Source organism: Scyliorhinus torazame, chromosome 11 (assembly GCF_047496885.1).
Source record: "Scyliorhinus torazame isolate Kashiwa2021f chromosome 11, sScyTor2.1, whole genome shotgun sequence".
Taxonomy (NCBI): Eukaryota; Metazoa; Chordata; class Chondrichthyes; order Carcharhiniformes; family Scyliorhinidae; genus Scyliorhinus; species Scyliorhinus torazame.
The window spans coordinates 150,469,052-150,484,599 of NC_092717.1; the positions used below are offsets into that span (position 1 = coordinate 150,469,052).

The 15,548-nt window shown below is 42.1% G+C and overlaps 1 protein-coding gene across 4 annotated transcripts in view; it reads left to right on the forward strand.

Annotated features, from left to right (window-relative positions):
• greb1l (GREB1 like retinoic acid receptor coactivator) overlaps positions 1-15,548 on the forward strand; it is a 417,126-nt gene that overhangs the window by 228,989 nt on the left and 172,589 nt on the right. For 3 of the 4 annotated variants that reach the window (XM_072467885.1, XM_072467884.1, XM_072467886.1), the window contains 2 exons: positions 755-961; positions 13,516-13,692. In XM_072467885.1, coding sequence (XP_072323986.1) covers positions 755-961; positions 13,516-13,692 — 384 coding nt within the window. The remainder of the gene's footprint in view (positions 1-754; positions 962-13,515; positions 13,693-15,548) is intronic. The other variant, XM_072467887.1, reaches the window with a different exon arrangement.

The following is a 15,548-nucleotide window of genomic DNA, read 5'->3' on the forward strand; positions in this document are numbered from 1 at the left end:
ATCAGCTGCCCCCTTTCTCGCTGGTGCTGGGGCATGAGGAACTGCTGGCCTGTGATGAGCAGCTCTTGGTGAGTGGGACTTCTATCACTGGGGACTTCAATCACTGGAAGGCCCAGCAGTGGCCACTTAAGTGCATGAAAGGCACTTGATTCCATTCGGCCTCAGACATAGAACTGGCAGAGGTTCCACACCGGTTCTCCGACCAGTAGGTGAGATCCCTGTCACCCTCTCAGGTGCAAGGCTTTAAATATGTTAATGAGGCTTCATGCTTCAGATTTTAATGACGCTTGCATTTAATGGCTGCAGATTGTAGTTCCCAGCAGCTGGCAACTGGAGGGAGATGAGAACTGTCATATCCAGCATGTGAGGGCTTTACCAGCACTGCTTGTGGGCATGGAAGAGCAAGGAGTGCTTCTTCCCAGTCCCCCTTGGGACAGCATCTTCCTTCCTCCCTCCCCCCTCTGCCTATAGCCTTTCACTTCATGCCTTCCTGCTTGATAGCCAGACAGCCTCTCTTAAATGGCTGGCTGCTAGCCCGGAAACAGAGCAAAAAACTTAAAACGAGGTCCTGCTGTGGAATTCAGCAGGAATACCACATTTCTAGGATTCCCAGCCCCCATAGCCCCTGCCTCCTTGTAAATATTGTAAAGTGCATGTTTGTGTCCTCATTAATTATGACCCTAGCCTGCTGGCCTGTAAATGATACAGATGTGAGCTGGTTTGAAATAATGCCTGAAATTTGTTTTTGAAACAGATGTCAAGCCCAAGATAGAGGATCTTGATAAAGAAATTGAAGTCCATCGTTATACACAGAGTAGCTCTTCTGGATTCCCAGCCGTACAAGTTGGTAACGGATTGGATAATGAAGAGGAGGAAGAAGAAGAGGAAATGTCTGAATCAAACAGCCCACCTATTGCATACATGCAAAAACATGTTCCAGAGGGATCCTGCACTACAGATGGTGGGTATAACTTTGTCTTCTGAAATGGAGTAACCATCAGTGACCTAGATTAAAATCCAGCAGCAGTGTTTTGGCTCAAGAGTTATCTCTGAGTGCTACATCGATTAGTGGTTCATTTTCCAGAGTGCCAGTCTTGAACTAGTTCATGAAACCTCTAATGCCCCACCAATTTGCCCAGTTATTACTCTGACAGGCGTTCCTTGTGACAGCAGAGTGAATTAGCTTTGCATTAATAGTGGTGCCAGTGTAATGGTGCATGGGCGATGGTCCATGATGTCCCACACTGCTAAATTCCTAAATACACTTGTGCTGCAATGAGGATGTGACCGTTAGGGCGGGATTTAATGGCCTCGTCGGGCCGGCCTGGTGACAGGATGAGGATGTTGAATCTTGCGAGGGCGAGATCCAGATTAGCGTATTTAATTGAGCCAATAGGCTCATTTAAATATGTCTACGCCGGATTCTCCCGGTGCCCGGGACTTGACGGCCTTGCCTGGGTGACTTCTCCAGGACGCAGTTTACACCGGTCTCCTCAGTGGCTGAGGAGGGGGGGTTGTGTTCAAAAGATTGGGGCGGCATTCAAAAACGGCGCCCCAATCCGCAAGTCATCTTCCTGTACTAGCGAGCTGAGCCCATCAGTGCAGGAGATTATGTAAGTGCGGCCTCGACCGGGCATTCCCCACCGAAGACCGAAAAAATGGCAAAGCGCTGGTAAATAACAGTGCCGAGGAACACCCTGCGAAACCCGCCCAAAACAGGACTCTGTTTTTGTCCTGTTAAATCGTGATCTTAAAGTTTTGAGTCCAATATGACTTCTTCTGAACTCGGTGGAAGAGTCATGTCGGCTCAAAATGTTAACTCTTGTTTCTCACTCCACAGATTCTGCCAGCACTAAGTTTATCCGGTAGTTTCTGTTTTTATTATGTAGAGAGACATTGTCAGGGAGACGATGTTAAATAACATTCTAGTAAATGTGCGATCAAACATCTGTTGTTTGTGTATCTCAGATTGGGAACTTCAATAAAGGTACACAGGTGTAAGAAACACAGCTTCTGAGAATTTGTCATATATCCTCAGCAATATCGAATAATAAATGGACCCGTCCAAAAGTTGTCTCAATGATTTTTGAGAAATGAAGAACATTTGAAGTAGACCTCTTTACCTGATTGAAACCATAGGTTTAAGTTCTGCTCTCGGAGCCTCTCCCCTGCATAGAGATAAGTTCAAGTATTCTATTGAAAGTTTCTTGCAGTTATCTTGATTCCCAAAGTGGTTTTAAAGACCGACCGGGGAAATCTCAGATCAAAACTCTCTCTGGCTGATGAAAGTATGGTTCTAATCCTTATTTCGCCCAACCTGACTGCTTATAATGACACTACTGTGCCTGGACAGAATAGAGATGATTGGATACTACCCCTGTCAATTATACCTGGAGACCATGCTGCTGTAAGTGACTGGGATTAATGCTATGTACCTAATTTGTATGTAGCTATTCTCCACTCTGCATTCTTTTATTGGGAATTCCCTATTAGATTTCTTGGCTACTATCTTATATTGATGGTCTCTAATAATGCTCTTACCCACAAGAGGAAACATTCTTATTGGATGGGATTTTGTACACGCCCCCCTTCCCATTTTTCACAGCAGCGAAGATGGCCCACCATGGACTGGCAGGGTCCCCCATTGTTAACAGGGTTTCCTGCTGAATGCATCCCGCCGCTGCCAGGAAACACGCGGCGGAGGTGTGCTGTCGGTGGGACTGGAAAATCCTACTGGTGTAAATGGCAGGAAAATTCCGGCCTCTGTGTCCACTCTGTCAATACCTTTTAGAATTTTAATTACCTCCATTAGGTCATTCAGCCTTCTTTTTATCCAAGAGAGAAGAAACCCAGCTGGTGAATCCCTTCCTGATATGTATGCCCACACATTTCTTATATCATCCTCGTAAATCTCTGCACCCTCTGCAGTGCCTCTATAACCTTATAATCCAGTGACTGGAATTGTATACAGTACTTCAGGTCTGGTCTCACCAAGACCCGATATAATTGTAATAATACTTCTTTACGTTTTAGTCATTTGGTAGTACAGAACATGAATATTGCTGAAAAAAGAAGCATGTCAATGTTTTTTGTCTTGCAGTCTTCAGGACACTTTGCAAGAACACCAATATAAGGGGGGAAAGAGCAATTTATATAATATGAGAAGAGAGTGCTGATTTGTTGGCAAGTACACTCTGATTGGTAGAGGCATTGCCAGGGAGAATGCACCAGTTGATGGTGACTTGACAGTTAGCGGCCAAGTGTTGTTTGAAATTTAAACCAGGCAGCTTGACTGATTGGTCAAGGCATTGCCCCAAGGAATGAATCAGTGAATGGCTGTCACTTTTGTTTGGCTGTCACTTTTGTTTAGCTGGCACAGGCACAATGTGTGTACCTGTTCTTCCTGTCTGCAAAAAAACAGGGCCTTGAGTATTAATATATGTAACTTCAAGTACATGCAACCTTTAATTGGTTTTCAGCATAATTCTTCGCATCCTGAGGATTATTTCGCAAATATTGTCCAATTGTGGAATTACATCCAATTTTGGATACTGTGTCTTACAAGCACAGGCTGTTTGGGTATGGTTTTTATCTTGCCTGTTGCGAACAGCGGCTGGGACATGCTGTTTGGTACGATCTCCTAGTCTTTGGGGCGTATGGCCTACATATCTAACATTGCACAGGTACTGAAATTCACATACCAAATCACTCATTTGTGTTATAGGCAGAATATCTTTTTCGCTTGATAGCAGTATCTTGGTGGTGGCAAATACCACTCGTATTGCTACTGCATGGTAGCAGTGTGAAACTGCCAGCTTCACCTGTGCTCAAAGGTTTGACATACCTTGCCCTTCCAGGGTAATCTGAGGTGGACTGGGCACTTCTCAGAGGCAAAAGTGATGAGTTTGCATGATATACAGCCCAAAATTATCTGACCAGGGTAGCCATTCTCCCGTAGGATGCCTTTGATGTGCCTTATTTTAGCATTAAGCCTGAGAACAAATGGCTCAGGCTATATTTACAAGCTTACTGATAAGATCAATCTTATAGTATGTAGAATTGTAAGAATCCCAATGTGTATACTGACCAGTAAAGGTAGGCTTTTTTATATTGATATCCTTGCAAAGTGTTCTGAGAAGTGACAGACGAAAAGCTTTAATATGGCTCCTTGTCAGCAGTAGACCTTATTCTTACTACAGCTGCCATATCTTTTCCCACTCACTCAACCTATATGTATCCTTTTGCAGCTTGTTTATGTTCTTCTAATATCTTCTTTTCACGTCAATGTAAACTTGAATACATTATACTCGGTCCCTTCATCTCAGTCATTGACATAGATTGTAAATAGCTGAGGCCCCAGCACTGATCCTAACAGTACCCTGTTATTTACAGCCTTCCATCCCAAAAATGACCCGTTCATTCATACTCTCTGTCTTCTGTCCTTTGACCAATCAGGTATCCATGCAAATAAATGATCCCAATCCTTATTTCAATGTGTGGCACTTTATTGAGTACTTTTTGAAAATCCAAATACACTACATCCACCGGTACTCCCTTTGCAACCTCAAAACCCACAAACAGATTTCCCCTTCATAAACCTATATTGACTCTGACTGCCTAATCATGTTATGACTTTCTAAGTGGCATGTTACTGCATTCCTTATAATAGATCCTAGCATTTTCCCCAAAACTAGCTCTTTGTTCCCAGTTTTCTATCTTTCCTTCCTTAAATAGCGAGGTATGTTTGCAACCTTCTAACCTATGGGGACTATTTTAGGGAATGCTGAAAAATCATAACCAATGCATCAACTATCTCTATAAACTATTGCTTTTAAAGCCATAGGATGCATGTCAGCATATCCAGGGGATTTGTTGGCTTTTGATCCTGTTAATTTCCTGAGGACAACTTCTTTATTAACACTAACTTCTTTAAGTCCCTTGTTCTCACTAGACCTGTGACACCCTACTATTTATTCCCTTAATGTTCTTTGTGTCTCCTACTGTGGAGGCAGATGCTTGTTTGACGTTCTTGCTGCCATTTCCTCGTTCCATTATAATTTAGCCTGTCTTGACATCTAAGGGACCAACACTTTTGTTGATTCGTTTTTACATACTAGAAGTTTTTACACTCTGTTTTTATGTCTCTCGCTAGTATATTCTCAGATTAATTTTTTCTTTATCAATTTCTTGGTCATCCTCTGTTAAATTCAGAAATACTCCTAATCCTCTGGCTTCCTATTCTTTTTGGCATCTCTTCTTTTAACCTAATGCTATTTTTAGCCATTCACGCTTCAGCCATTTTTCCTGTGGGATTTTCAGTCCTTAAAGGAAAGTATATTTGTTGGAAATTATGAGTTAATTATTTTAATATTTGCCATTGCTGGTCTACCACCCTATCTTTTAATGTAATTTCCCAATCTACCTTGAGTTTGAGTGGCTACATTAAACACTGCTCTGCTTGAGCAAAGAGTATTACACAGTCCTGAGTTCTCGGAATCACTCTCTATTGGTTCTTTGGAATATTAGTGCTTTGAGCCCACCGTCATTGTGTCAGGAATGTGGGCCTCAGCAATAGTAAGCCCATTCATGAGAAATGTGTTTATAGTCAGTGTGTTGTAGAGTGCCTCTGAATTTGCCACTGATGTTACGTGCCGCTTAGTTGTAGTCAGTAGAGCACACAACCCTGCAACATTATGTTACTGAGCTGTGTACCGGCTTCCTGTATTGTACTATTATATGTGTTCGTGAAATATCCTCAATTGCACAATTTGGCTCCATGAATTACCTCAACAGGAAATGTCATGATATGCATCCTCTCACCAATCTATATGCCTTTGTTTTTTATAGCCACCACCTCAGTCCCTTTTATACCTGTGAAAGTTAATTCTTAACTTCTGAATTGATAATAGATCTGCAGAGTATGTGTTTCTGGTTTGTTGTGAGTTTGATGCTACTCAGTGCTCTTTATCAAGGATGACTATATCCTGCTTCTAGGATTATTTCATATCAGTAAAGAGGCTCATAATATAGTGTTGTTTCAAAAGTTCTTTTAGCTGCACACTTAGTACATGACTCCTTTTGCAGTATAACACAGTGCTGGATTTTCCATCCTCTAGGTAGGTAGTGAAAGTTGAGAAAATTCCTGATTTTATCTGACCGCATAAGGAGAAAATCCCAGAGAGGATGGGATTTTCATCCCTGGAAGGTAAATGTGGGCTGCAGTCAGACCAGCTGACACATGGAAACTGGTCTGTTTAAAAGGCCCGCCTCAATGTGTAATCAAAACAGAAGGACCATCCAACCATTGCCCCTCACACCCTTCTCCCCCATACCCTCCACATGTCCCATCCATGCCACCTTAAACTCCTAGCCACCACCTCTGGCCTCCCATGCCCCATGCCATGGATGTCAGCACCCACCTCTTATGGCCCTTCATGCCACCACACCAAGGTGTGCCCCCACCCACCCTGTGGTCCCTCATGCCCTCCATACCAAGCAATGACACTACCATGCCCATTTATTCACTATACACTGTACAGAACTAATATACCCGATTGTGATGGTAGGATGTGTCAAAAGATCTTTAAAAAAGCAATCACTCATGGATAACTTTCCACTTCCTTAAAAAAAGTCTCCTTTTTACAACAGGCCAATAGAAGTGTCAATTATCCAGACCCTTTAAAGCAACAATACGAGAAATTGCAAGCACTTAAATCCTTTTTATCTTGTGAAAATAAATATTGTGCAATTAGATGGACAGTGAGAGCCTTTTTCCTCGGATGGTGATGTCTAGCACAAGGGGACATAGCTTTAAATTGAGGGGAGATAGATATAGGACAGATATCAGAGGTAGGTTCTTTACTCAGAGAGTAGTAAGGGCATGGAATGCCCTGCCTGCAACAGTAGAGGACTCGCCAACACTAAGGGCATTCAAATGGTCATTGGATAGACATATGGACGATAAGGGAATAGTGTAGATGGGCTTTAGAGTGGTTTCACAGGTCGGCGCAACATCGAGGGCCGAAGGGCCTGTACTGCGCTGTAATGTTCTATGTTCTAGATCGCATAGACCAGAATGTCAAAGCTGTTAAGCAATTCTATCCCTGGCGCTCAAGCATTTTAACAGGCTAATGGATTTCTGAGTTTTCAGCCAAGCCTCATTATGTATTCTTCGCTCAGAGCCTAGACATTCATTAGACTCCTAAAACATTTGAGAACTATATTCGTTGTTAATTGTTCGTTGTATATGTGAATAATGGTAGTCAATCACCAGTTTTCCACAGCTGCATTATTCTATGTCCTTTGCTGACCCATCCATTCATGCTAGCTTTATTCCAGGAATCCTCCAGTGGTACTTTTCCCCCTAAGTCTCCTTCCCCAATGAAATTTATTTTGAAGTGTCTCTCAACTTATTTTTATTTTGATAATAAAATTGAAAAAAAGAGGAAGATGAACAGTACAGAGGAAGCGAAGAAGAGAGAGAGGGATGAAACGAAAGAGAAAATGCTGGAAAATCTCAGCAGGTCTGGCAGCATCTGCAGGGAGAGAAAAGAGCTAACGTTTTGAGTCCGATGACTCTTTGTCAAAGAGAGAGGGATAATGTCCGAAGTTAATTAGGAAACTGAAACCAAAGTACACATGAAGCAAAGAGCTAAATGAAGATGCTAAAAAAGAACAACGGAGGAAAGAGAGAAGAAAACATAGAAGTGTGAGAATAGAGATAAAAATAGAAGTGAAGGAGGTGATGATACATATTTTAGGAGGAGATGAGTTCAAACTTCAGAGAAAGAGAAGTAAGCAGCAGTGTGAAGACCAAAAGGAAGAACGGATACTTCTAAAAAAAAAAGATTTACCATAGCTTAACTAGATTAATGCCAGCAGCAGAGATTGTTTTTGTTGGGCTCAGCCCAATTGAGGACTGCTGAATAAGATTGTTTTGCTCAAATTTATAGTCAAAACTTACAATGAACTCCAACACATTGAGTGACTACATATGGGTGAGCCATGCTTATTGTATGTCCCTCCCACAATTTTGCCATCAGTTGTGCCTGTGTGATGGTGTTAAACTTGCAGAAATTCTTCATTCTTGTAGCTGTGTTTTCAAAATTTATTTGGAACTATACAATGTCATTCTTGGAACAGCTCCAAAAGGATTTTGGCACTGTGATTCATCTGTGCAATAAGTAACCTAATTTCTGTTGGGATCCATTCAATATTTGGGCATTACTACATCCTAAAGGCCTCATCACAGTACCGTGTTTGGGTGAATATTACCAGGACACCTAGATTATGTTGCCAATATTTGGATGATCTTTGTTGGTATTCAGCTACGTATGTTTTGATTCGCCTGAGTATTTTGGCTGTCTACATCTACAGTAAGAATCAGGTAACCCAGCTGTATAACAAAATTGTGCGGTGATCTAATATTCCCTCTCATTGAGCCATGGGGCAGGAAGATGCAAGCTTACAGTTGGTGTTCCTCTACACTATAATCTCCAACTCCTAGAGCTGGACTTTATGGAACCCCCACCCCGGGCATACTTGCATTAAATATGATAGGTGGCTAGCCTACCAACATCTGCACTGTAAAGTCTATGAAACTTCCTGCCTACTCCCGACCTTATCACTATTAAACATTAGGTAGGTGGTTGCCAAAATCATCAGCGTCTTGCCATTTTGGAAAAATAATTAACGGGCAATTAAGCTTAAAAAGCCAATTAATACGAATATTATGTTGTCCATGTCATAATATGGTTGGCATGGGCAGACGAGTGGGACTGGACAGGCCTTTTAACAAAACTGCCTAAAAGGCAGGAAGGAGGGGATATGTCTTTGTGGGGGGGGATAATCCTCCCCCATTCAAAACCCCAGAATTGCCTGTCTCGGGATGCAAGGTGCTTTCATTTTGGGGCCTGCTAGCAGTCCCAGCAGTGCTGTTGGGACTGCTGGAGCTGCTAGTCAGTCAGGTTGGCTAAAATTTATCGGGAGACTGCTCCTGTGTAGGGACAGTAGCAATGTAGAAACAAAATTGGCTGACTAATAGGAAGCAGAGAATAATGGACAAAATATATTTTTGGGGCTGGAGTTAAATTTGCAGTTGTGTTCCACAGGGGTTGGTATTGGGACCTTCACTTTTCCTGATATATATTGCTGTGATCCCAGTTGATGTTATAACTGGATGGGAAGAATGGAGCACAGGCTCAAAAGAACCTAACTTTTTTTTTTACTAAAACGTGGAGGAACAGAGTCACAGGAACGCTAATTCATTTTAACAACAATAAAAAAAATTATTAAACAAGAAAAGTTGGATTATTTTGGAATACTCAATTATTCCACCCTTATTTTAACAATTACACACATGTTTTAGGATTAACATGGATTACAAAGACATCTTAATCTACAATGGTTTCATTAACACAAACTCCCTTTTAAGACACAAGATGACTGTGGTCAAATGAAGACACTGCTCAGAACCCACGTTAGCGTCCATGGTTTTCTCCTCCAGTGAGAGTTTCCAACTCCACTGCCAAAAACACACTTTAAAGTCTTCTCTCACAATAATAATGCTCTCCCTTAGCACTTTGTATACCAAAATTGAGTCATTTTCCAAATGATACTTTTTAAAAAACCAATTAAGGGGCAATTTAGCATGGCCAATCCACCTACCCTGCACATCTTTGGGTTGTGGGGACCCACACAGACATGAGGAGAATACGTAAACTCCACACATAGAGTGGCCTGGGGCCGGGACCGAACCCGGGTCCTCGGTGCCATGAGCCAGCAGTGCTAACCACTGCGCCATCAAATTACATTTTTAAACAAAGCTTCCACTCCACTTTTAACAGTGATACCAGTCAAGGATTTTACACCAACCATTTTTAGGATTTACTTGTCTTTTTTAAAAATTTACAGTCCCCAATTTTTTTTTTTTCCAATTAAGGAACAATTCAGTGTGGCCAATCGCCTAACCTGCACATGAAATGAAAATCGCTTATTGTCACAAGTAGGCTTCAAATGAAGTTACTGTGAAAAGCCCCTAGTCGCCACATTCTGGCGCCTGTTCGGGGAGGCTGTTACGGGAATCGAACCGTGCTGCTAGCCTGTCTTGGTCTGCTTTCAAAGCCAGTGATTTAGCCCTGTGCTAAACAGCCCCTGACATCTTTGGGTTGTGGGGGTGAAACTCACGCAGGCATGGGAAGAACGTGCAAACTCTACAGAGGCAGTGACGCGGGATCGAACCCGGGACCTCAGCACCGTAGACAGCAGTGCTAACCACTGGGCCACCGTGCTGCCCAGGATTTCTTTGTCTTGATGGCTGTACAAACTGTTCACAATTGCTTTTACTCTCAGTTCGTAGACTATATTTAATTTACATCAAATGTTGTATCTACCTCTGAATTCTGCTATCCCACTTTCAATCTGGACACTGAAATTGTTTCTTTCACTCAGAACAATCTGTTTACTCTTTCTTGAATTCTTCTGAACTGTACCTTGCTCTCTGTTCACTTAACTCAAGTCTTCTTGGACACTTCCCTTCATTTCTCTAATTTCCTTAAGCAGCTGGATTTTAGATTCCCGCCATCTGTTTTCTTAAACATTACTCCATGGTAATTGTTTCTATCTCGGCTGACAGAGATGTTCCCACTTTGGCATTCTAAAACCAACTGCTTCTAGCAGAGCTGTGAGCGCTGCCTTCTCTCTCACCACCTATCTCCAACTGCCCACAAATGTAGCTAATACTAAAACTTTAAAACTTCTCTGCCTTACAAGGCTCCAATTGCTTATCAATTACTTCTGGTTTATTTATTCTTCACGCCGTAGCCCTCTCTAAGCACAATAGAAACACAGTTGGAAATTAACCAACTCCTACACATACAAACACCTTTGTCCAGCATGGGGAGGCAGTGTTATAATGGTATTGTTACTGGACTAGTAAGCCAGAGACCCAGAGTAATGCTTTGGGGTCCCAGGTTCAAATCCCGCCACTGCAAATGGTGACATTTTAATTCACCAAAAATCTGGAATTAAAAGTCTAATGATGACCATGAAACCGTTGCCGATTGTCGCAGAAACCCATCTGGTTCACTAATGTGGCCTACATGTGTCCCACAGCAATCTTAACTTCCCCCAAAGGGAAATTAGGGTTGGGCAATAAATGCCCCTTCCTGGTACAGAAACATTAAGTTAAAACTATCCCTTATTTCTAATGTTTACCAATAAAAATACAATCCCTTAAAACTACCTTTGTTTTTCTAACAATATTAATGAACTAGATCTTGGTGCACAAGGGGAAATTACAAAACTTGGAAGTATTGAAAACTGTGAAGAGGATGATCAGGGGTACAGGGAAAAGGCAGGGGAATGACACTAAGTCATGGTGCTCATTTTAAGAGCCAGTACAGACACGATGGGCCAAAGGCCTCCTTCTGCACTGTACAATTCTGTAATTCGATGTTGTACCTGAGGTAAATTCTGGTAGATTGCAGCTTGTATGCGAATGTCATCAGAAGCTAGTAACCTGCGTTCCTTTTGAATGAAGACTTTTGTTATTCCCAACATTTGGTTGTATAAGAAAAAGAAACAGAAGGAGGAGCAGTGCAATCAGATAATGTTGGTTCATTTTGTAGAAATGATTTAATTGCTGGAGATTACTGTTATTAATAGGCATTAAAAGGCACCAAGAGTGATAAAGAGCAAAGTTTGTGAAATGGCGAAAGTTAATTCTCAACACTACTGATAATAAAAAAGGAAAATAGATTATAAATTCATCTTGGTGAAAGTGTGAAGTGGGTGATAGTGAAGTGTGTAAATTCAATATAATCTCCTTCCTATTCTACTCGAAAGCCCCTTTGATAAAGCTCTGAAGAATATATACTTTATTAACTGCCCTCTCCACCTGTCCTGCACATATACACCCAGGTCTCCTGTCCTGCACCCTTTTAAGAATTTGACCCCTTTTTATGCTGTCTCTCCATGTTCTTCCTACCAATCAGTAAGAATAAACAACAACACCTTCTCCACGATAGTCCTCAATACCGGGGCCCCGCAAGGTTGCGTACTTAGCCCTCTATTATACTCCCTATTCACACACCATTTCGTGGCAAAATTTGGCTCTAACTCCATCTGTAAGTTTGCTGGCGACACGACCATAGTGGGTCGGATCTCGAACAACGATGAGTCAGAATACAGGAGGGAGATAGAGAACCTAGTGGAGTGGTGTAACAACAACAATCTATCCCTCAATGCCAGCAAAACTAAAGAGCTGGTCATTGACATCAGGAAGCAAAGTACTGTACATGCTCCTGTCTGCATCAACGGAGCCGAGGTGCAGATGGTTGACAGCTTCAAATTCCTAGGTGTGCACATCACCAAAAATCTGATCCGGTCCACCCATATCGACGCTACCAGCAAGAAAGCACATCAGTGTCTATACTTCCTCAGGAAACTAAGGAAATTTGGCATGTCTACACTGACTCTGACCAACTTTTACAGGTGCACCATAGAAAGCATCCTATTTGGCTACATCACAGCCTGGTATGGCAACTGCTCGGCCCAAGACCGCAAGAAAATTCAGAGAGTCGTGAACACAGCCCAGTCCATCACACGAACCCGCCTCCCATTCATTGACTCTATCTACAACTCCCACTGCCTGGGGAAAGCGGGCAACATAACCAAAGACCCCTCCCACCTGGCTTACTCACTCTTCCAACTTCTTCCATCGGGCAGGAGATACAAAAGTGACAACTCACATGAACAGATCAAAAATAACTTCTTCCCCGCTGTTACCAGACTCCTAAACGATCCTCTCATGGACTGATCTGATTGATACTACACACTACACCCCTGTATGCTTCACCCAATGCCTGTGTCTATGTCATTGTGTACCTTGTGTTGCCCTATTACGTATTTTCTTTTCTTTTAAATGATCTGTTTGAGCTGAATGCAGAAAAATACTTTTCACTGTACCTCTGTACACGTGACAAACTATTCCAATTCTAATTCCAAATTGCATCACCTCACACCTATTCGCATTGAACTTTATTTGCCCACTCCATCAACTTATCTATGTCCTTATGAAGTTCTACATTATCCTGTTCACAGTTTACAATACTTCCAAGTTTTGTGCCATCTTTGAAATTGACCCCATGCACATCAAGATTGAGTTCATTAATATTTCTACATTCTGCCTAATTTTAATTTTCCCTGAAACCAATGGAAAGAAGAATTGAGTGGAGTGCGAGAGAGGCGGTAGATTTACCAATGCCCATTTTGTGCTACCATCGAAGATAAATTTATGCCACAATGTTTCTGCAACAATAGAAAGAGTTTTTCATGTCTATTACTCAAATATATAAATATAATAACCATAACATTCCAAAGCTGTTGTTAAGCAAAGTCTTATCTTCACTTGTAAGCGAGCCTTTATTTAATTTTATTTTGTTGATGTTATTTTGAAACATTGTTCAAGTCAGCCACATTTTGCAAATTAATAATTATGATTTTGCTTTAATTTAGGTTTCTGCCAAGCTGGCAAAGACCTGCGTCTGGTATCGCTCTCTTCAGAACAAATTGACATTCCACCAGGCTTTGTGCTGGTAGGAGCCAAGTCTCCAAATCTCCCTGAGCACATTCTGATCTGTGCAGTAGATAAACGATTTCTGCCAGATGACAATGGAAAGAATGCACTTTTAGGTGAGGAGTCTCTTATTTCTGACAGTACGTTATTGGGAGTGTGTCAACACAGTTTTCAGTTAAAATGTAAGTTCCCTTTCTGAACGTACTACATTTGTGTAAATATCCACTAAAAGGATGATGCCACAGTCGGACAGTATTCAGATTAAAAAACTTGGACAATACCTTGTTTCATTGGGAATCGGCCCTGCTTAAAATAACCCTTTAATTTCCGATGGGGAGGGAGCAGCACGGGTAGCGCAGTGGTTAGCACTGCTGCCTCATGGCGCCGAGGTCCCAGGTTCAATCCCGGCTCTGGGTCACTGTCCGTGTGGAGTTTGCACATTCTCCCCATGTTTGCGTTGGTTTCACCCTCACAACCCAAAGATGTGCAGGCTAAATGGATTGGCCGTGCTAAATTGCCCCTTAATTGGAAAAAATGAATTGGGTACTCTAAATTTAGAAACAAAAAATTAAAAATAATTTCCGATGTGGAGGCTTGTTCCACCACCCCTTATGTTCAAAAGGGGCATGTCAATGGATGTTTTGGTCTTCTGATGATAATCTTGCTGATACTTTTTCTCTCCATGCTGATAGCTCTCTATGAATGTTAATTAATAGGAATCAATATGTCCTCCCTTAAGCTGCTGTGAAACTATTAGAGTGCCTCCATGTTAGTCAGTAGTGAGTAAGTAGCAAGGGTAGCACAATGATTACACTGCTGCCTCACAGCCCCAGGGACCCTGGTTCGATTTCGACCTTGTGGAGTTTGCACATTCTCCCCGTGTCTGCGTGGGTTTTCTCCATTGACTCACCGTTCGTCGACGGCGGGACCTTCTGATTCCACCATTATCAACGGGGTTTCCCGTTGAATGCACCCCTCACAGCCATGAATTGCGTGGTAGGGGTACGCCGGTGGCGGGACCGGAATACCCCGCCGGCGTGAGCAGCCAGAAAGTTCCGGCCACTGTGTCCCATTCAATTTTAACTTAATACTCGACCTTCATAGTATCCCTACGCACCAAAAATCAATGTTACTATGGTGCAAATGCCAGAATATATATTTCATGATTTATTCTTACCATTTGTTCAGCACAGAATGTGAGAAAACCGTTAAGCAAGCAGCACCTGCTGTTAGTTAGGTTTCCCCTTGTTTAATCGTCAAGATATTTTGTGCTTAAATCAACCACAGAAAAAGAAACAAGGAGAGGAAAAGAAAGATTGGATTAAGAGAGTAAAAGATAAACCAAAAGAAAAGTTTTAAAAGTACTTTTTTCAATTCTCCAACAAGTAATGTGTGAAGGAATGAGACTCTATTATTAACCTTCAGTGTCAGGAAGGTTGATCAGCAATAAGTAACCTTGATGATGTTGTTAAAAGAGTGATTAGATTGAAATTTGCACATAAATAAAACTGGTTAGCCATTTAATTTTGATCCTATTAAATTCTATGTCCCACCATCACCAAACCCATCATGGGGGAGGACATTCAATTCTGTCCAGGCAGATTGAAGTTACACTGGAAAGTGAGCATAATTCTCAATTGAAACTCTGGGTGCAATTTAATTGAGCCCGCCGGAGTTGGCCCATTGAAGCCACCCAGCAACCTCTATCAGATTTGGCTGTGACCTCGGCGAGGGGGTCTGGCATTGAGAAAGAGGAGGGCCACTGAAAGCCACCCTTGCGACCCCTTCCTGCCCCACTCACCCATGTCCAGAAATCTAGTGGAGATCCTTAGGCTTGGATTCAGATCATTACTAGAAGCAGCTACTGCTCCCGGTGGCACTGTCAATCACTGATTGGCCAACAGCTCTTCAGCAGGATTTCTTCCTTATTGACTGTGTGGAAGGCCTCATTGGGCCAGTGAACATTGAGCTT